This window comes from Salmo salar, chromosome ssa15 (genome assembly GCF_905237065.1).
Source record: "Salmo salar chromosome ssa15, Ssal_v3.1, whole genome shotgun sequence".
Taxonomy (NCBI): domain Eukaryota; kingdom Metazoa; phylum Chordata; class Actinopteri; order Salmoniformes; family Salmonidae; genus Salmo; species Salmo salar.
In genome coordinates, this window is record NC_059456.1 from 68,679,923 (window position 1) to 68,701,962 (window position 22,040).

Below are 22,040 nucleotides of genomic sequence, written 5' to 3' on the forward strand. Positions count from 1 at the left end.
CGATCTCTCCCCCATCCCCCCATCTCTCCCCCCGTCCCCCCGTCTCTTCCCCCATCCCTCCGTCTTTCCACCCGTCCCTCCCTCTTTTCCCCCTCCCACCTCTCTCTCTCACTGCATGGGCACCGTGACCGCCGTTTTCTGCACTTGTTTCCTTTTCCTCTCTCCTCTCTCTCTCTTTTGATTATTGTAATCACCCTCTCCTTCACCCCCCCCCAAACCTCCAGCCGTCGCTCGCACTTCTCATCATTGTTTTGGTTCTGTTTTCCACTCTGTCCTACACCACTCTGAAAAAGCTGTTTTTCCTTTACATACTTTTCTTTGTCCTGTGAGGTAAAATTTTTTTTTTGGAACGTGTCTTATGGATCGTCCGTTTTGGTTCTATTGTTTTTATCTCTTTTTTGATTTGGTCTTGTTTTGTTTTCGATTCACTACCCGCCCCCCCTCCCCCCCCAATACGTCTCCCCTCATCCTCTTCCTTCCCTTCCTCCTCTGTTCGTCTTCCCCTCTTTTTATTCTTTTGTTTTATTTTTTTTCATTAACTTGCCCATGCATGCATACAGCAGCCCAACTTTAGGGACCAATCGGAGCGCGATGTGAAAGGTCAGAAGGAGGAGGGTGACAGCCGCACTGACCGCAACCAGAACCAGGAAACACAGGAGACGGACACAGCTCTGGTAGGTCGCTGCTACAGTACAGTCAAAATACACACCCACAAAATCAAATCAAATTATATTTGTCACATGCTTTGTGAACAACAGGTGTAGACGAACAGTTAAATGCTTACTTAAGGGTCCTATTACAACAATGCAGAGTTAAAGATACACAAAAATGCAAGGAATAAATCCCCAGTGAATAACGAATAACGATAACAAGTAAAAAATAAGATGGCTATATTCAGGGAGAACATGCAAGGGTAAGAGGTAATTGAGTTAGCTATGTACATATACATTAGGTAGGGTTAAAGTGACTAAGCAACAGGGTAGATAATAGACAGTAGCAGGAGCATATGTACGGACTGTGAAAGAGTGTGTGTGTGAGTTTGTGTGAGTATGCATGTGTGAGTGTGGTACAGTTGAAGTCGGAAGTTTACATACACTTAGGTTGGAGTCATTAAAACTAGTTTTTCAACCACTCCACAAATTTCTTGTTAACAAACTATAGATTTGGCAAGTCGGTTAGGACATCTACTTTCTGCATGACACAATACATTTTTCCAACAATTGTTTACAGACAGATTATTTCATAATTCACTGTATCACAATTCCAGTGGGTCAGAAGTTTACATACACTAAGTTGACTGTGCCTTTAAACAGCTTGGAAAATTCCAGAAAATGATGTCCTGGCTTTAGAAGCTTCCTTTAGGCTAATTGACATCATTTGAATCAATTGGAGGTGTACCTGTGGATGTATTTCAAGGCCTACCTTCAAACTCACTGCCTCTTTGCTTGACATAATGGGAAAATCAAAAGAAATCAGCCAAGACCTCAGAAAATAAATTGTTGACCTCCACAAGTCTGGTTCATCCTTGGGAGCAATTTCCAAATGCCTGGAGGTACCATGTTCATCTGTACAAACAATAGTACGCAAGTATAAACACCATGGGACCACGCAGCCGTCATACCTCTCAGGAAGGAGACACGTTCTGTCTCCTAGAGATGAACGTACTGTGGTGCAAAAAGTGCAAATCAATCCCAGAACAACAGCAAAGGACCTTGTGAAGCAGGTACAAAAGTATCTATATCCACAGTAAAACGAGTCCTATATCGACATAACCTGAAAGGCCGCTCAGCAAGGAAGAAGCCACTGCTCCAAAATCGCCATAAAAAAGCCAGACTACGGTTTGCAACTGCACATGGGGACAAAGATCATACTTTTTGGAGAAATGTCCTCTAGTCTGATGGTCTGCTTGAAATAAGTTGGTATTGCAGACCGTGTCAGGGATAAAATGTCTGTGAAGACACTTGCCAGCTGGTCAGCACATGCTCTGAGTAATCGTCCTGGTATTCCGTCTGGCTGCGCGGCCTTGCGAATGTTAACCTGTTTAAAGGTCTTACATCGGCTACAGAGCACGAGATCACACAGTCATCCGGAACAGCTGGTGCTCTCATGCATGGTTCAGTGTTGCTTACCTCGAAGCGTACATAGAAGGCATTTAGCTTGTCTGGTAGACTTGCGTCACTGGGCAGCTCACGGCTGGGTTTCCCTTTTTAGTCTGTGATAGTTTGCAAGTCGCCCTGCTACATCCATCTAGTAAGATTCGACCTTAGTCCTGTGACTTTTGTCCCCCCCCCCTCTCCCCCTCAAACAAACACTGGGCATTCCTTGATGGCCCAAACATGCAGTTTAGGCTGTCTTTAGGCTTGCTTCCCTCATTCTTTCATGTGGGTGAATCAGGCTGGATTCACGCTGCTGCTGTAAACACAATGACATCAACTCTTGAGGTGAGGAGAGGACGTGTCTGCTGCTCAGTGTTTGTTTGGCCTTTCTATAGGTCTCCTTGGAAACCTGGGCTGTGAGGGGGAATCAGCAGAAGCAATGAATAGAGCAGAGAGCAGAGAGAAACACAATCGCCACAGCCTGTTCTCCTGTTACAGGATATTACAATTTTGGTTTTATAATGTGGGAGTCATGAAATGAAAGGTTTCTCTCTGGACTGTTTTGTAGCACATAATCAGTTAGTCATCTGAACACACCACACTCTTTATATACTGAGAGAACTAAAGAACCTTATTGTTGCTGTCAGTAGGCTGATTATTAAAGGTGCAATAACTCAGTTGATTCCTCTGTATCTGCAGAATTAAAATGCATTGAAATCAAGAATGATATAATAGTAGGCGATGACAACTATGAACTATGACAACATAGCGGGCCATATTAAATTGGCTTGTGGGCCACTTTTGGCCGCGGGCCATGTGTTTGAGATCTGTAGGCCTATTAATTTAACCTGTGTCTCTCTCAGTAATCACTACATTGCAGACTACTGTTGGCTTTTACACATCTGTCATCCACCCTGCTCCTCTCAGTGATTAGGCTGCCAGGACAGAGACAGGGAAGTCCAGGACCGGGTCCGGGGAGGGAAGGAGGGAAGGACAGGGGACAGGACTGTCAGGCAGTCACACCTTGGCACCGCGCCAGGCAATGATGTTATCACACACAGACTGCCTGAGTGCTATGTCTGTCTGTAGAGACGGAGTCGTCGATAGAAGCGAGACAGGCTGATGTATGGACATGGATGTGGGAGTGTTGGTGGGAACCTGGGGCCCATCAGGGTGACTGTTCTATTCATTAGGGAACATGGTTTCAAAACGTTGTGCAACGGAAAATGAAAAGGAACGTTTCTTATTGGACAAGTTCAGGTAGTCTCTCCCCATTTCAGTCCGTTTTCTTCTGTTTGGTGCCTAATGAATTTGGACCTGTTCATTCTCTCCACCCAACCCTTTCAGGGTATAACTCAGTAATGTACTGTATGATAATCTGCTACTCCATTTCTTAGCCAGAATGTTAGAAATAGGGTACTATATCCTGCTCAGAAAGCCACTTAAAGGTAGCGAAATTATGTTGCCATGAGCAGCACCAGAGATATTTGAGATTAGCGAGATGCAACACTTCGCTCTCACACAGTCACACGCAGTATCTACGCATGTTCACGGGTTCCCTTCACGCTGTTTACAGCGTGATAGCCAGGTCACCAAAGCAGTGGAGAAGTTGAGCCTCGCACTTTAACTCTCTTATTTGTTGCGGAAATTGACCCATTATGCTTTTTTTACTTTCTGCATCTACGTCATATCGCTGAGTCTACCTTTAAATGGGAGATTATTCTGCTGGGCAGTGGCGTGACTGACAAAAAGCTACGAAGGGCATCGGAAACTGACGGCAGGTTATCCATTTATGTACACGGAGTCTGCGCCTGAGGCTTTCCTGGGAAGTGTAAGCCCTTTATACTCTTTTTATGGTCTACGAGGCAAAATATGCATTGAAGTGTGAGGAAACTACCAGCTGAAATTGAGCTCCCCTCACTCTTGCTCCTCAATCCCTTTGGTGAGAAATTGAAGGTGTCAGAAGTTACTTACAGAGGCTGCAGAGGAGAAGGTGGCAGCGATATTCAGAAGCTGGTTATGGTGTAACTGATATAAAAAAATCAGCTGTAAATCAATTATGTTACTTGCTGAGCAATAGTGAGCTAGTGTCATAGCGCAATGAGGACTTACACTGACAGGAAAGTTTACTCACTCAGAATACACAATAAGGGTAGACGGATGGTGGGGGAATTGTACAACAACCAAAAAATAAATCCAGCAACGCCTGTCAAGCTTACATATGAAAATAAATGACATAGTACTTTCACTTATCTGTCAAAGTGTCACGGGCGTCGTAAGGATTGGACCAAAATGCAGCGGTAATGTGTATGCTCATTTTTCCTTTTATTAAAGAAACGAAACAAAAACACATGAACAAAAAGAACGACGAAAACAGTCCTGTCAGGCACACAGCTAAACAAGGAACAACTACCCACAAAAACCCATGAAAAAACACCCCTACTAAATAGGACCTTCAATTAGAGGCAACGAGGAACAGCTGCCTCCAATTGAAGGTCAACCCAATAAACTACACATAGAAATAGAAAGACTAGAACGAACATAGAAATATACTAACATAGAACATTAACCACAAACCCCGAAATACATAAAACAAACACGTCCTGCCACGTCCTGACCAAGCTACAATAACAAATAACCCCTTTACTGGTCAGGACATGACACAAAGCCCTGAGAGAATCGCAAGACAAAGCGTAATGGTCGCCGTCTTTATACTTCAAAACAGCAGCAACTAGTAGCCAAGCACCATTTAAACACAGATAACCATGGCACATGATGCACACAGTGGATATTAAATAATGGAATTTTCATTTTCAAACCTCACAAGCCTTTAGAGTATTAAAATGCCCTCAGGGTATCTCAGTCTTCCATAGAACATCCCATCCCCAGTGTCCCACCCTATCAAATGTTACACGCTTTGTCTAATTTTGGCACTGAGTGATAATGAAGAGATCGAGCGGCTGGTCTTGTGCCTGTCGGTATAAAGGAGGCCATTTGAGTTCGCAGTTAGTGGGTTAACGGTGATGGTGGGGCTAGGTCGGGCTGGGGGTGATCCTCGCCGCGAGTTAGCGGAGGGTGAAGAAGAAGAACATTATGGGGAACGGTTGATGCCTCTCACTCCACAGCCAATACGAAGCGTGAGATGGTATTTGAGATGAGGCGTGTTCGTTCCAGCACAGGGCCAAATGTGGGTGTGTAAGTGTAGTGCATTCTTTAGCAGTGGGACAAAAGGCAGGGATTGTTGTTCCCTGTTTGGAGTACAGTTATGATCAATAAATGAGACATGTTTGTTGTGTTATACAATCTAAAGGAGGATATTTTTTCAGTTGGGAGGTGGTGTGGTGTATTTCACTCTAGCTATAATGGTGTACTTCTCTCTCCCTCCTTCCCTCCCTCGCTCCCTCCCGCCTTCCTTCCCTTAGCAGATCAGTGAGCTGCAGGCCCTTCTGTTGGATGCGAGGGAGACGGCTCACGGGACGCAGGAGGAACTGACTCTGGAGAGACAGGCCCACCGAGACCACACCCACAGCAGTTCTCAGACAGTCTCACAGGTACACAACCATGGAGATACGACTGTTCTATATCTATGTACACAACCATGGAGACACGACTGTTCTATATCTATGTACACAACCATGGAGACACGACTGTTCTATATCTATGTACACAACCATGGAGATACGACTGTTCTATATCTATGTACACAACCATGGAGACACGACTGTTCTATATCTATGTACACAACCATGGAGACATGACTGTTCTATATCTATGTACACAACCATGGAGACATGACTGTTCTATATCTATGTACACGACCATGGAGACATGACTGTTCTATATCTATGTACACAACCATGGAGACATGACTGTTCTATATCTATGTACACAACCATGGAGACATGACTGTTCTATATCTATGTACACAACCATGGAGACATGACTGTTCTATATCTATGCACACAACCATGGAGACATGACTGTTCTATATCTATGTACACCACCATGGAGATACGACTGTTCTATATCTATGTACACCACAGTGACTACAGACAAACCCTGCTAAACCACGCAGAGCATTGTCACTGTCACATCCTGTCAATGCTAATACATAATATGCGCCCCACTAGAGAACAGTATTGTATCGCTACTATATATTTAACAACAGTTTATTATATACATGCACCCACTTAGCAAACAGCTAAACGCAAACTTCACAAACAACTGCTATGAAGCTAATCCCTTATAATAACAAATATGTCACTGTAGCCCTCACTAACTGGCGTGTGTATGTGTGTGTGTGTGTGTGTGTGTGTGTGTGTGTGTGTGTGTGTGTGTGTGTGTGTGTGTGTGTGTGTGTGTGTGTGTGTGTGTGTGTGTGTGTGTGTGTGTGTGTGTGTGTGTGTGTGTGTGTGTGTGTGTGTGTGTCCAGCTGCAGGAGGAGCACCAGAAGGCCCTGACGCGGAAGGACTTCCAGCTGCAGAGTCTGAGTCTGCAGACACGGCTGCAACAGAAGTTCTGGAGCCAAGAGAGGAACCTGATTGTGCAGGAGTCCCATCAACTCAAGCAGACCCTGCTGCTGCTTAGCCTCAAGCTGCGCTGCTTCCTCAAACAGTGGCGTCTGGGACGCAAGCTGGACACAGAGGCCAAAGATGTCCTGGAGGTACGGGACTGGTTGATACCTTCTCCTTTTGAATCAGCCACTTAGTTGTGGCAGAATTGGTTGGTTGGTTGGCTTGCTGGCTGATTGGCTGGCTGACTGACTAATTGTTTAACTGACTGACTGACAGATAATGTGCTGTGTGTTTCCCTAAAGGTGAACAGTCTGAAGGACCTGTACCTGCTGCTGGAGGAGGAGAGTCTGGCAGCCCACCAGGGAGACAACAAGATGGCCGCCGCAGAGGAACAGCCGCTCAGCCCCAGCATCTCCAAGGAGCTCTTCCTGCTGGAGAAGAGCTACAAACAGGTACAGGACACACAGGAAAATATCATATTAAAGCAGGGAATATTTTAGACTAAATGTGGCATAGAGATCCACGAGAGATAGATAGTTAGAGATAATATCGAGGTATTACTCAGATAGTAATCATTTTAAATGTAAATATTATATTCATCTCTATGACGAGGTCATTCCCTGATTCTCTATCCTGTCCGTGCCCTAGACGAGCGGTGTGAGCAGCACGCTGGCGGACCTGAAGGGAGCGCTCCAGGATCTGAGCGGAGAGCTGCGAGAGGAGCGCCAGGGCTCACAGGAACTCACCCAGCAGTTTGCCCGTGCCAAGGCCTCCTGGGAAGTGGAGAGGACAGAGCTTAAGATCCTCATCACCCAGGTAAGACCAGAACACCTACTGAAAGTAACTGGCATTAAAATATAATTACTAAAATGGAAATTTGACTGTACCCTCGTCGGTGCACTCAATGTGGCTGACATGGTATTCTGTCAGCTACTCTATAGAAACGCTCTGTTGCATAGTTTTATACCCACACGCTTAGAAATAAAAGGTGCGATCTAGAACCTAAAAGTGTTCTTCGGCTGTCCCCATAGGAGAACCCTTTGAAGAACACTTTTTGGCTGCAGTTAGAACCCTTTTGGGTTCCACGTAGAACCCTTTCCACAGAGGTTATAAATGGAACCCAATGGGTTCTGCCTGGAACCAAAAAGGGTTCTCCTACGGGGACAGCCGAAGAACCGTTTTGGAACCCTTTTTTTCTAAGAGTGTATAGCTTGTTGACATAAACCCATCTAAAAACCCTTAACCATCAGGTGTTATTGGGCTATTTTAGAAGCCAGGTTATTATGTAGCTTACAGACCATTATCTAGGCTTAGTGTAAAGCCTCTCCTGGGAGGGCAGTAATTCATCAGGCCTTTTAGCACCCAGGTATCACACAGACTACTGGAGAGAGAGGACAGATAATAGGACTCTAGTCACCAGGGTTACGATCTCTCCCTGCTTGGAGGTGGAGTCATTACTTTAGTGTAGATTCATGCCTGATCAGTCAGATATTCTATAGCTACTTGGCCCCAATCGTTTCTCCTTTTGGCTACCTGGATGTCTGGGGCAAAGCCATTGATTTGTACGGCCGTTTAAGTGAGGGTTTTATAGTGGAACTATAGCTATCCATTCAGCATGCAGGAGAGCACACCGCGAAGCTGTACACAGATCAAGTTTGCCATTCATGAAGGATGAGATGACCTGCCATTTGTTACAATCTACTCACTGGTGAAAGCTGCCGAGCTGTGGAGGATTGTGTTACAGATCAGTATGAATCAGTCACTGGGTATTCATTTCATCACCAATGCTCATAGTAACGAATGGCTTGAAACTGCTGATATCCTGAGGTGGTGGATTTGTACCAATCTATTTGTCTGGTTCCGTCTGGCCGTCTGCTTTGCCCTCGGACCGCCGTTCAGTGTGTGTGTGTGTGTGTGTGTGTGTGTGTGTGTGTGTGTGTGTGTGTGTGTGTGTCTGGCAGTGAGAGATGAGTTTAATATCCAGATGACTGCCAGCCTGAGACGTTCTCATAACAGCAGCCTCCGCAATGACTTAAACTAACATGCTTTGAGACAGGCCACTGCATTACAGCAAGATAATATATAATATCAGACCAGGGGGGAAACAGAAGGAGAAAAATAAAAAAGTAATTAGGAGGAGGAGAGATGAAGAGTAATAATGAGAGAGAGAGAGAGAAAGCGTGAAGAGAGTGGGGGAGAAATAAACAGAGGAAGGGAGAGAGAGAGAGAGAGTGGGGGGGGGGTTGTGAGCGGTTGAGAAGGAGAGGGAGGGGCACAGTACAGTTGTCAGCGTATGCGCTACTGGTGTTGAAGTCAGGTGCAGGAGAGCAGAGAGTTGTGATCAGGGGCACGCTTTATTCAGCAGAAGCAAACAACAGACGGACGCAGCAGTGTCCAACAAACCTCCAGCCAAAGGCAAAAGTGCAAAGCGCGACAAAGTCACAAATAAGCAAAAATGTTTAACAATTAAACATACTCCGGGTTGACACATAGTACCCAGGGAAAAACCAGCTAGGCGCGTCAATACAAAACACGTTACAAAACAATCCCACACAAAGACATGGGGGGGAACAGAGGAATATATACTGCTCAAAAAAATAAAGGGAACACTTAAACAACACAATGTAACTCCAAGTCAATCACACTTCTGTGAAATCAAACTGTCCACTTAGGAAGCAACACTAATTGACAATACATTTCACATGTTGTTGTGCAAATGGAATAGACAACAGGTGGAAATTATAGGCAATTAGCAAGACACCCCCAATAAAGGAGTGGTTCTGCAGGTGGTGACTACAGACCACTTCTCAGTTCCTATGCTTCCTGGCTGATGTTTTGGTCACTTTTGAATGCTGGCGGTGCTTTCACTCTAGTGGTAGCATGAGACGGAGTCTACAACCCACACAAGTGGCTCAGGTAGTGCAGCTCATCCAGGATGGCACATCAATGCAAGCTGTGGCAAGAAGGTTTGCTGTGTCTGTCAGCGTAGTGTCCAGAGCATGGAGGCGCTACCAGGAGACAGGCCAGTACATCAGGAGACGTGGAGGAGGCCGTAGGAGGGCAACAACCCAGCAGCAGGACCGCTACCTCCGCCTTTGTGCAAGGAGGAGCAGGAGGAGCACTGCCAGAGCCCTGCAAAATGACCTCCAGCAGGCCACAAATGTGCATGTGTCTGCTCAAACGGTCAGAAACAGACTCCATGAGGGTGGTATGAGGGCCCGACGTCCACAGGTGGGGGTTGTGCTTACAGCCCAACACCGTGCAGGACGTTTGGCATTTGCCAGAGGACACCAAGATTGGCAAATTCGCCACTGGCGCCCTGTGCTCTTCACAGATGAAAGCAGGTTCACACTGAGCACATGTGAGTCTGGAGACGCCGTGGAGAACTTTCTGCTGCCTGCAACATCCTCCAGCATGACCGGTTTGGCGGTGGGTCAGTCATGGTGTGGGGTGGCATTTCTTTGGGGGGGCGCACAGCCCTCCAAGTGCTCGCCAGAGGTAGCCTGATTGCCATTAGGTACCGAGATGAGATCCTCAGAACCCTTGTGAGACCATATGCTGGTGCGGTTGGCCCTGGGTTCCTCCTAATGCAAGACAATGCTAGACCTCATGTGGCTGGAGTGTGTCAGCAGTTCCTGCAAGAGGAAGGCATTGATGCTATGGACTGGCCCGCCCGTTCCCCAGACCTGAATCCAATTGAGCACATCTGGGACATCATGTCTCGCTCCATCCACCAACGCCACGTTGCACCACAGACAGTCCAGGAGTTGGCGGATGCTTTAGTCCAGGTCTGGGAGGAGATCCCTCAGGAGACCATCCGCCACCTCATCAGGAGCATGCCCAGGTGTTGTAGGGAGGTCATACAGGCACGTGGAGGCCACACACACTACTGAGCCTCATTTTTACTTGTTTTAAGGACATTACATCAAAGTTGGATCAGCCTGTAGTGTGGTTTTCCACTTTAATTTTGAGTGTGACTCCAAATCCAGACCTCCATGGGTTGATAAATTGGATTTCCATTGATTATTTTTGTGTGATTTTGTTGTCAGCACATTCAACTATGTAAAGAAAAAAGTATTTAATAAGATTATTTCATTCATTCAGATCTAGGATGTGTTATTTTAGTGTTCCCTTTATTTTTTTGAGCAGTGTATATATGCAGATGATTAGGGAATGTTAACCAGGTGTGCAGGGAACAAGACAAAACAAATGGAACAATGAAAAATGGAGAGGCGATGGCTAGAAGGCCGGTGACGTCGACCGTCGAACGCCGCCCGAACAAGGAGGGGAGCCGACTTTGGCGGAAGTCGTGACAACAGTAGACAATTTGAAGCATGGTTCATTGGTCCTGTCAGACTGTTCCCTCCCTCTGCGGTCCCGCCTTCACAGCTCTGAAAGGGCACAGCTAAATGTTCACCTGCCCTGAGCAGCACTGTGCCATGGGGATCCCCTGTCCTGGTGGCACCACCACAGCCACTCAACACCATAACTGGGTCACAATTTACAGCCATGGAGGAGTGGGCCGGGCCAGATCTTCTCCATCCTCCCTCCCTCCTCACGAATCCCCCGTAGAGGCTTTTGTTTCTCTCCTCCATGGCAGTAGTAATGTGTTGTGTGTCCCCGAGAGAGGGACATCGTTGATATTTCCTGATTAAATAAGGCCCTACATGGACTGCAGGAGTGGGTCACATGCTGTAGCCTTGGGTTAATTAACGTCCTTTGTGTTCTGTTTGTGAACTCCCCGGAAGACCCAAACGCCAGAGTAGTAATTCAGTTGGATCACTTTAAAATGGCGTCACCTGTGTGAATCATGGCCATAATGAAAGTGTTGGCTCCCTTTCCCCAGTCTGGGATCATTTGTCATCTGAAAAGGCTGACAGGTGACTTTGCTTTTCTTCTCTTTGGAGAAACTCATTCTTCATCTGCTGCCCCACCCTGAGAGTCATGCACACACACACACACACACACACACACACACACACACACACACACACACACACACACACACACACACACACACACACACACACACACACACACACACACACACACAATTCTACAATGCCCCCTTCACTCTATAAACTATGCTGTTAGTGTGCCCTTGTCTTGTGTAGACCCACTGGTCTGGTGCCCAAGAACTGGATGGCACAGCTTGGACCAATCTCTCCCTGATCTGCTCTGCCAACCACATCAGTAGGATGTCATCCTGGCAACGTGGCATGGAACCGGCAGCTGTTGCATTGTGGAACCAGGCTTAGGGCCTAATGCCTACAGATGCCTACAGAAAACCCTCTAAGGAAGTCTGTCTACAGTGGTTTTTGGGGGGAATCTGGGGTGAATTGGGAGCGTTCAAAGCAAATGTCTTTCTTTGTGCTATAAACCTCCAGACAACTATTAAGTCACAGCCCTGCAACGCCTCACCAATAAAACTCATTAGGGATATTCATCATCACATGAGATCAACGCTCCGTCGCCGTCGGAGACGAATGGCGTAGTCATCCAATAGGCCGCCCAGACTCCATTAGCACCATATAAGGCAGGAACCTGCAGTCGTCCCTACCATAGCGATTGATGGGGCTCCCTCCGCCGAAAGCTGTGAGCTCTAATACAAGAAAGAAACGAGACAGACTCGTAAAAAATATAAAGAGCAATCGCCTCCTTGAAGCACTGCTTGATTCATTCTAATGGGGGGGATTGGAGAGGAGGGAGAGGAGGGAGAGGTGGAGAGAGGAGGAAAAGAGGACGAGGGGAGAAACGTAGTGGGGTGTCTTCAGCTGTTGTCTCTTTAATGTGACTGAGTTTCCAGGTTTTCTGTCTGTTTTCTCTTCCGCCTCAGAAACAAGGGATGCCTTATTCAAATTGTCACACACACACAGCATCTGCTGTTGTTCTTCATAGGGCTTTCTCATTGCTCCGTATCTGGTTTTATAGAGGGAGAAATACTAAAGAGCAATTAAAGTCTGTTTAGATCTTCACATTAGTGATGCTGACGTTTTACAGTGAGGGAAAAAAGTATTTGATCCCCTGCTGATTTTGTACGTTTGCCCACTGACAAAGAAATGATCTGTCACGGGTGTCGTAGGGTGTAGACCAAAACGCAGCGGGAAAATGTATACTCATCTTCTTTTTATTAGTGAAGAAGGAAAACACAAACAACGTATACAAAAAACAAACGAACTAGACAGTCTCGTCAGACATACAGCAAAACAAGAAACAATCTCCCACAAAATCCCATGACAAACACATTCCTATTTATAGGACCTTCAATCAGAGGCAACGATAGACAGCTGCCTCCAACTGAAGGCCCCAACACCAATTAGCTAAACATAGAAATACAAACGACTAGACTGAACATAGAAATAATCTAACATAGAACAATAACCAAACCTTGGACTAATAAATCAAATACCCCTCTATATACACAACCACCCCAAACCATATAAACCAAATACCCCCTCTACATGAACACATACACAAACACACCCAGAACCACATAAAACAAATACCCCCTGCCACGTCCTGACCAAACTATAAGAACAGATAACCCCTTTACTGGTCAGCACGTGACATGATCAGTCTATAATTTTAATGGTAGGTTTATTTGAACAGTGAGAGACAGAATAACAACAAGATTGTAGACCTACACAAGGCTGGAATGGGCTACAAGACCATCGCCAAGCAGCTTGGTGAGAAGGTGACAACAGTTGGTGCGATTATTTGCAAATGGAAGAAACACAATAGAACTGTCAATCTCCCTCGGCCTGGGGCTCCATGCAAGATCTCACCTCGTGGAGTTGTAATGATCATGAGAAAGGTGAGGAATCAGCCCAGAACTACACGGGAGGATCTTGTCAATGCTCTCAAGGCAGCTGGGACTATAGTCACCAAGAGAACAATTGGTAACACACTACGCCGTGAAGGACTGAAATCCTGCAGCGCCCGCAAGGTCCCCCTGCTCAAGAAAGCACATATACATGCCCGTCTGAAGTTTGCCAATGAACATCTGAATGATTCAGAGGACAACTGGGTGAAAGTGTTGTGGTCAGATGATGCCAAAATCTTTGGCATCAACTCAACTCGCCGTGTTTGGAGGCGGAGGAATGCTGCCTATGACCCCAAGAACACCATCCCCACTGTCAAACATGGAGGTGGAAACATTATGCTTTGGGTGTGTTTTTCTGCTAAGGGGACAGGACAACTTCACCGCATCAAAGGGACGATGGACGGGGCCATGTACCGTCAAATCTTGGGTGAGAACCTCCTTCCCTCAGCCAGGGCATTGAAAATGGGTCGTGGATGGGTATTCCAGCATGACAATGACCCAAAACACACGGCCAAGGCAACAAAGGAGTGGCTCAAGAAGAAGCACATTAAGGTCCTGGAGTGGCCTAGCCAGTCTCCAGACCTTAAGCCTATAGAAAATCTGTGGAGGGAGCTGAAGGTTCGAGTTGCCAAACGTCAGCCTCGAAACCTTAATGACTTGGAGAAGATCTGCAAAGAGGAGTGGGACAAAATCCCTCCTGAGATGTGTGCAAACCTGGTGGCCAACTACAAGAAAAGTCTGACCTCTGTGATTGCCAACGAGGGTTTTGCCACCAAGTACTAAGTCATGTTTTGCAGAGGGGTCAAATACCTATTTCCCTCATTAAAATGCAAATCAATTTATAAAAATGTTGACATGCGTTTTTCAGGATTTTTTTGTTGTTATTCTGTCTCTCACTGTTCAAATAAACCTACCATTAAAATTATAGACTGATCATTTCTTTGTAAGTGGGCAAACGTACAAAATCAGCAGGGGATCAAATACTTTTTCCCTCACTGTAGATTTCTTTATGCATTGTCTTCTCTTTAGTCTACCCGCCCGCCACCCAACACCCTTAATCCACATAATATGTCACGACCCTCAACCCTCACATCACTAATTCAGATACATACTAACAGTTGTTCTCAGAGACAAGACAGGAAGAAAGAAAAATAGTGTAAATCAGTGAGAGAGAGTGGGATTCAGGAAGTTTTTCTGCAATTGGGTATTTCATCAGCTGTTCAGAAATGCATTGAACAAGAACTTGTGCACCAATCGCACTACATCTCTCATAATTCATCATGTTCATTAACCTCACCCAGTCCACTCTCTCTGTCACCCCCTTCCAGCTGGAGAGCAAGTTGGGCCAAGCTCTGCTGGCCGGGGGAGAGAAGGACCTCCAAGGACCTCCCGACCTGAAGATGGCCCTGAAGAGGGAGTGTGAGGAGTACCCGCACCTCCTGGCCGACTCGTACGCCGCAGTCATGGACCTGACCAAGCAGCTGCAGATGGGAGAGAGGAACTGGAGCCGTGAGAAGCTGGAGCTCCTGGAACACTTCAGTCAGGAGAGAGGCCAGTGGGAGCAGAGGCTACAGAACAAGATGGTAACTCGATTTCTTTGCACCTCAGAGCTTCTACTCTACTCTGTTCTATTCTATTCTAGCATAGTCTAGTAGTCTGGCTTAGCCATGTATATTGAGTGACACTTAGCCATGAGTATTGAGAGTGACACTGGCTATCCTTGTGACATCTAATGACTATCCTCGTTTTCCTTCCTCGGGGTGGTATTTTGATGGGGTGGAATGGGAGGTTGTCACGGGTAGGAAATTGTAGGCTTGTATGCATTACAGGAGTGTGTCTGCTGTGCGGTCTAACCACACTGGAGGCTTGTGTGTGTGTGCGCACGCGCGCAGTATAGTCTGACTGGCCCTACTACCAGCCCAGCCTCATTACCTGTGTCTGCCTGGCTGTCATCCAGTCTATCCCAAACTGACTGGCTGGTCTTGGAAAATAGGTCTCGGTCTCTCTCTCTCTCTCTCTCTCTCTCTCTCTCTCTCTCTCTCTCTCTCTCTCTCTCTCTCTCTCTCTCTCTCTCTCTCTCTCTCTCTCTCTCTCTCTCTCTCTCTCTCTCTCTCTCTCTCTCTCTCTCTCTCTCTCTCTCTCTCTCTCTCTCTCTCTCTCTCGTGGCAGGAAACGTAGCACTGAGGCCAAGCACACGAGGACATGTCATTATTTCAGACAGACGCCTCCTTCTCTCTCTACTATTTTCTCCAATCTGTCACAGCACTACTGTTGCTTCTGTTTGCTGTGCTTCACAATGCCCTGAAAAGAAAACCTGTTTAAAAAACAAGTTGTTTCCTTTCCTTCATGAAGTAGACAGCAGTCATGTACTGTAGGATTCCAATGAACCTTCCTCTTCTTCCTTCCTCTCTCCCCTCCTGTCCTCTCTCCTTCCCCCTCTCCTCTTTCATCCCTCCCCTCTGAGAGGAAATGGTTTAGTGTGTGTGTGAGCTCATCTCCCTGCGAGCTGAACGGTCCTGAGTCAGCGTCACTACATGGACAGCGAGCCCTCTGTCAGGGAGAGATACTGTATCTCCTTCATGATGCCCACATCCTCATCATGTCCTCCATTAAACACTACCTAGAAAACCTAACAGCCTCTCCTTGTTTCTCTCCCTTACAGTCTCTGCACGACAAAACCACCTCCGAAAGGGAAACTGCAACAGAGGCTGTTACAAATGGAAGCAATTTACCAAGGTAACATTGGCTTTGAATGTATACAAAAATCGACATTTCAGTTATCATGAAAAATGTTTAGTGATGTCATTTTTCTCCTCCCAGGACCAAATCCATCCCGTCCATGCCAGAGTTGGAGGGTCTGCTGGAGGCCTGTCCTTTCCTTCCTGGTCAGGAGGTCAATGGGACAACCAATGAGGAGGGAGAGAAGGACCAGCCCAACACCCAAGCCCCTCCCCTTCTAGCCCACACAGACTTGGGTGACCTCACCGGGAAGAACTGGAAGTACCTGACCAATGAGGTGGCTATAATGGAGCAGGGTAATGCCCCCTTCAAGACGTGGGACTGCCCCAGCTCCCCCAGTAGTTTCCTGGGCCTGGGGAGCATCCAGAGGAGCTACACGGCCCCCGACAAGACCGGCATCCGCATCTACTACAGCCCCCCTACAATGCGCCGTATGGAGAGCCGGCTGGCCAAGGAGAAGCGGGACAAACCTCAAGCCCAGCAAGGCCACCTGTCCCGGGCTTCAACTCCGTCAGACGCTGGGGCCCCGGAGGGCCAGTCTCCCTCCTCCTCCTTTGCCTCCTCCTCTTCGTCCTACGACCAGTGGCTGAGCTCTCTGTCCAAGCAGCACAGGGACCTTCTGGAGAACAGCAGCGGTGGCGCGGGGGTGGCGCCCTTCCACGGCCTGGAGATCTCTGCCAACCTCTCGGACGACATGAAGGAGATGACCAACTGCGTGCGCCAGGCCATCCGCTCCAGCTCTGTGGAGAGGAAGTGCAGCAAGGACGCGGGCAGCCAGACGGTGGGGGTGTCTAGCCGCTCCACCCAGACGGCCCAGTTTGTGAGTGTGGGACTGCAGACGGACGGGCTCGGGTCTCGGGGGGTGGGGGGCCTCCACACCAAGTCCTCCTGGTCTCCCCGGCCCTCGTCCTCACTGGCCTCGGCCCGCTCACGCCACATCTCCTCGTCCCTGGATAAGGTGCACAGCCGCATCGACAGGCCCTGCTGCTCGCCCAAGTACGGCTCCCCCAAGCTTCAGCGCCGCATCTCTGCCTCCTCCTCCAAGTTGGACGGAGGGGGGTCATCCTCGGCTTCCTCCCGGGATCGCAGCCTGTGGAACCTGCACCAGCGCTCCTCGACCTCCAGTGGCTCGGCCTGGGCCCGCTCCACCACCACCAGGGACAGCCCCGTGCTCAGTGGCCTCAACGACGGCCTGTCAAGCCTGTTCAGTGTGGTGGAGCACTCAGGCAGCATGGAGTCACTATGGAAGAGTGAACCGGGGGTCAGCCCAGCCCGCCAGGCAGCAGGGAAGCCCTCTGGCCCTGGCCCTGACACCGGAGCCCAGAAATACGGTCCCTTCCAGGAATTCTTCAGGAATGTATGCGGTCGGACCGGGACGCCCATGCCTGGGGGAGGGGAGAGAGGGCAGAGGGAGGTGGGGGCCATGGATGAGCCTAAGCCAGAGTGCCTCTCCGGGGCCTCGCTGGTGGGGAATGACAGTGTCACCAAGATCGTCAACAAGAGGTTCATGAGACAGATGCCCAGGGAGGAGCTTGGGGCCACCGCCAGGGACCCCACCGCCAGGGACCCCACCGCCAGGGACCCCACCGCCAGGGACCCCACCGCCAGGGATCCCACCGCCAGGGACCCCACCGCCAAGGACCCCACCACCAGGGACCTGACCATGAGCTCTAGCATTGAGGTAGGTCCCACATACACAGATAGACATGCGCACACACGCACAGAGAGACAGGCACACACACATACACTCACGCAGAGACAGGGGTATACACATGAACGTGCGCACACACACACACCCCCACACACACAGGACATCATCCAAGCGTATTATTTAAACAGCTTCGTCTTTCATTGGATTGGATTATAACATAACTATTTACTGTCTCCTTCCTGTCCCAGGATGCAGTGTGTGATTGCACCTCCCAGGCTCTGACTTCCTGCTTCGTCCGGCCCTCCCGCTCGGCCACACGCCATTCACCAGGCCTCTGCATCCACCTCTCCCAGGAGTCTCCAACGGCAACAGAGGAGAGATTGGATCCAAGCAATGAGTGATGGATCAGAGAGAGCACGGAAGCTCACACTGCCACACACACACACACACACACACGAACATGCATGCTGCCTCGCCAACACACTGCCACATAGGCTACAGTACTGTCACAAAACGTACACACACACACACAAGCATCTTGGCTACACACACACACACACACATACATACATACATACATACATACATACATACATACACATATATATATACCTGCAAACCGCCACACAAACACACTGCCACATGCATAATGTACATACACACAATTCCCCACAAACTGCCACACAGAATCACTGTCACACGAGTGCACGCACATACACAGATGTCTAGAATTGGAACTAAAACCCAAGCAGAACATTCTAATGCCAAGGACAAAGGAAGACCACAATCTCCTAGGATTCCTCTCTGACCACCATATCCAATATCAACTACCAGCAGGACAACCCCACTTCACACACTACTCCCTATGTAGTGCAGTATTTAGGGAATAGGGTGCCATTTTGGACAGTGTGTGGATTTATATCATGTCAGAACCCTCAGCACTCTACTTTACCCGGAATTGCACAGGGGAAAACATCCTGGACTATTGAATTACCACCTCTTGCCATTGTCAACCATCAACCATCAAAAAACGTCCGTTCAACGTTTCTTCATTTATTTATTTTTTACGACAACTGCCTGATGTTATGCCTGTTGTTTTAACAAAAGACTTGAATCCGATGTAGGGCTAGGACATTGACGTTGTTATGATATGCCACGTATGATATGATCCTATGTTTTCTAAAGGTTGTTTGAAGGTTTGTCATCCGCCTGCTGTTGGCACACAATGATAATATGGTGGTTAGGACTATGAGGGGTGTCTCCTGTGTGTACTGTACTGTAGGCTGTATGAGTATAGGAGGAACTATACTCAATGTAAACCCAGCTGTAAAGATAACTCCCTGCCAGGAAAAAAAAACACAAACTCCTTGTCCCATTTTGAGACGAAATGCATTCCTTTGTTAAGTTACAATTCCAATGACACACGCACAATCTGTTCAATTGTGTGTGTGTTTCTCTTTCATTGACTGTCGGTGTGTTCCTGACCTCTTTTCTCCTGCTTTGTGTAACAACGTCCTCTACAGAAGGTTAGCTCGTTACTTTCTCACGTCATCACTCAATTCTTGAGATCGTTTGTGTAATATGTTTAATGAAAAAAACGATATTATCTTTAAAATGGGAAGGGGGGACAAAAGCCTTGGCTGTGAAGAGGGTTATTTGTACCTTGAAATGAAATCCGAGACGAGAGAGACTGAGAAATTGTCTAGTTATATTTGATTGATTCCTTCCATTTTGGAGTGTCCCTTTAAGGTCTGATAGCTGTCAGTCAGCCTGTTACTATGGTGACTGTTGTAGTGTTGACTTTGAAGTGCCTGTTTAGACTAGGTCAGCTCGCACCACACGGCATTTAACAACTAGAACCCCAGATTGTTGTTCTTATAATTATTTTAGACACAAGGTGGATATACAGTATAATCTTATGTACACGTCATTCAAAAGTAACAAGTCGTCACCAACTCTTAAAAGCACGGGGAGAGAGAGCGAATGGTTTACGTTCTTTTGATACCAAGGAACTTTTTTCAGAGGAGTAAATTATTTGTATTTTTTTTATATATATATATATATATAAATAAATGTTTATATCTGTTTGTTTTTTCTCTCGGATTGCAATGGTGCTTAACTAATAGTGCAGATTCTTCCCTAATTTTAAAAAGAGCTTTTTACAAGGCTTTTGGTAAGAGAAAAAACTGAGTTTTTGCCAAATTGGCAGTGGCACACAGTATTCAATATAAATGGCTATTGGTTAGGAGTCAGTCCCTGGCAGGTGCCTTAAAGATGAGCATGTCACTGTCATAAAAACACTGATTTGGCCACTACCCCCGAGAGCCTCAATGAATGTGTAACATGCACATACCCTCCCCCCCCCCCCACCCTCTCTCGCTCTCTCTCTCCCCCCTCTCTCGCTCTCTCTCATTCTCTCTCTTCCCCCCTCTCTCTCTCCCCCCTCTCTCGCTTTCTCTCGTTCTCGCTCTTCCCCCCTCTCTCTCGCTCTCTCTCGTTCTCTGTCTTCCCCCCCCTCTCTCTCTCTCTTCCCCCCCTCTCTCGCTCTACCCCCTCTTTCTTGCTCTCTAACTCTTTCTTGCTCTCTCTCACCACTCCCCCCCCCCCTCTTTCTCTCCAGAAGCTAAGTTAACATGCTCTTTTGTTTGTGTTGCGCTTCTGGTTCTAAGAACAGGGCATTATAGTAGAAGGCTTTAGTATTAAGTCTTTAAATGACCTTGTGGTTCAGACCCAGTCTTTCCCAGGCCCAGCCATCCAACCACTGACGAGCATGATTCCAGTCCACACAGACAGACTAACTGGTCTGGTTCCTCCTGCCTTTGATAGACGCTGCTGCCAAACCCGTCCTCTGCTACCTCCCTGCCCTCCTCACAAACAGGACCTTGAAGAACTAAACGCAGTACCTACCTACCTGCCCGAGGCCCACCGTGTTTTTTTTGTGTTGTCATTAATAAGGTCACTAGAGTGCCTTTCGAAAATAAAGTTGTCTTGGTGAGCAGCAGCTCTTCTGACAACTGCGCTTGCCTAGTTACCTACAGTCCCCCTGGTCCAGATAGATACAGACTGTGTACAGTCAGGTTAGTGTCAGGGTTATAGGCTTACTCTGCAAGGCTCTGCAAGGCTCTGCCATCTCATTGTCATCAAAACATACTAAAGTGTTATACAGTATCAAAGACCACTTTGCTCTTCTACTTTCCCAAAACAATTAACAGAGCACATGAAGTGAATGGAAACGTGAAGTCCTGAATTATGTCAATTTAAAGGGAACTGAAAATATGATGATATGCTTCTTCTTAATACACTTCAGGTTTTTATGTTTACAGTAAAGGTCTTTCCTCTTGTGTTGTTGAAGTTGTTTCGGTCTAATATAGCCTTTTCTACCTGTCTGGCAGGCTCGTATGTCAGGCTCCTCCCCCTCAGGTAACAGTAGCTGGTCACACGGCAGGTAGCCAATGATAGGAGAGAGCCTTGGTACATTCTAAAGCAACAGTCCAATTGGAAAGCGGTACTGCTAGGCATGAGAGGGCAATGCCACTGTACCATACCTTTGTCATTGTTCATCTGTCCTAAAGCAAACTGTATTATGTCACCTCCCCATCCACATTGTCCACTGTCACGTCACAATGCCTAGCAATATGTACATGAATTCTTAGCTTATGCTGTTAATAATATTAGCTAAATTATTACTGAAAGATTGCCTGTATATTCGCTTGATATATTTTCTTTCTTTTTAATACATTGACTCTTGGTAAAAGAACGCAATGACTGAAAACGAAACAAACAAAAAAAAAGAATCACGTGTATTGTAACTTGAAAAGAATACATTGAGGTATAATTTGTACTCTTTCTATCCTCGCGTAGAGAATAAAGCTGAATGTCTACAGTAGCGCTGAGCTGACTGTTGAAGTATGTAGCGCTCTCCCTTTCTAGAGACACTTGAACATTTATTTGTACATACTCGTTTTGAAAAAGGAAATGAAAGGAAGAGAAAAATAAATGAAAAGTGATTTTGAGTGGATTTTTAGGGGGTTTTGGGGTACGGGGGGTTCCAACTATGTAGCCCGTTCAGCTGAGATCTCATTGCCTCCTGTTTGTCATATAGTTCACAAATAAATGTTTGTTTGAAAGAATCATTATATATATATTTTTTTAATTCTTGAAATAACACTACAATATATTGGTTGTGGGTTTGGTATTTGTGAGAGAGAGAAATTGTG

At 47.0% G+C, this 22,040-nt stretch overlaps 1 protein-coding gene across 5 annotated transcripts in view; it reads left to right on the forward strand.

Annotated features, from left to right (window-relative positions):
* Positions 1-20,133, forward strand: part of LOC106572256 (protein SOGA1) — a 70,012-nt gene extending 49,879 nt beyond the window's left edge. For 2 of the 5 annotated variants that reach the window (XM_014146295.2, XM_014146296.2), the window contains exons 6-14: positions 561-674; positions 5,519-5,647; positions 6,529-6,759; positions 6,913-7,062; positions 7,259-7,426; positions 14,762-15,016; positions 16,096-16,169; positions 16,254-17,853; positions 18,072-20,133. In XM_014146295.2, the coding sequence (XP_014001770.2) occupies positions 561-674; positions 5,519-5,647; positions 6,529-6,759; positions 6,913-7,062; positions 7,259-7,426; positions 14,762-15,016; positions 16,096-16,169; positions 16,254-17,853; positions 18,072-18,224 (2,874 nt within the window). In that variant the 3' untranslated portion in view covers positions 18,225-20,133. The remainder of the gene's footprint in view (positions 1-560; positions 675-5,518; positions 5,648-6,528; positions 6,760-6,912; positions 7,063-7,258; positions 7,427-14,761; positions 15,017-16,095; positions 16,170-16,253; positions 17,854-18,071) is intronic. The other 3 variants (XM_014146299.2, XM_014146298.2, XM_014146297.2) reach the window with 3 other exon arrangements.
* The last annotated feature ends 1,907 nt before the right edge of the window (positions 20,134-22,040 follow it).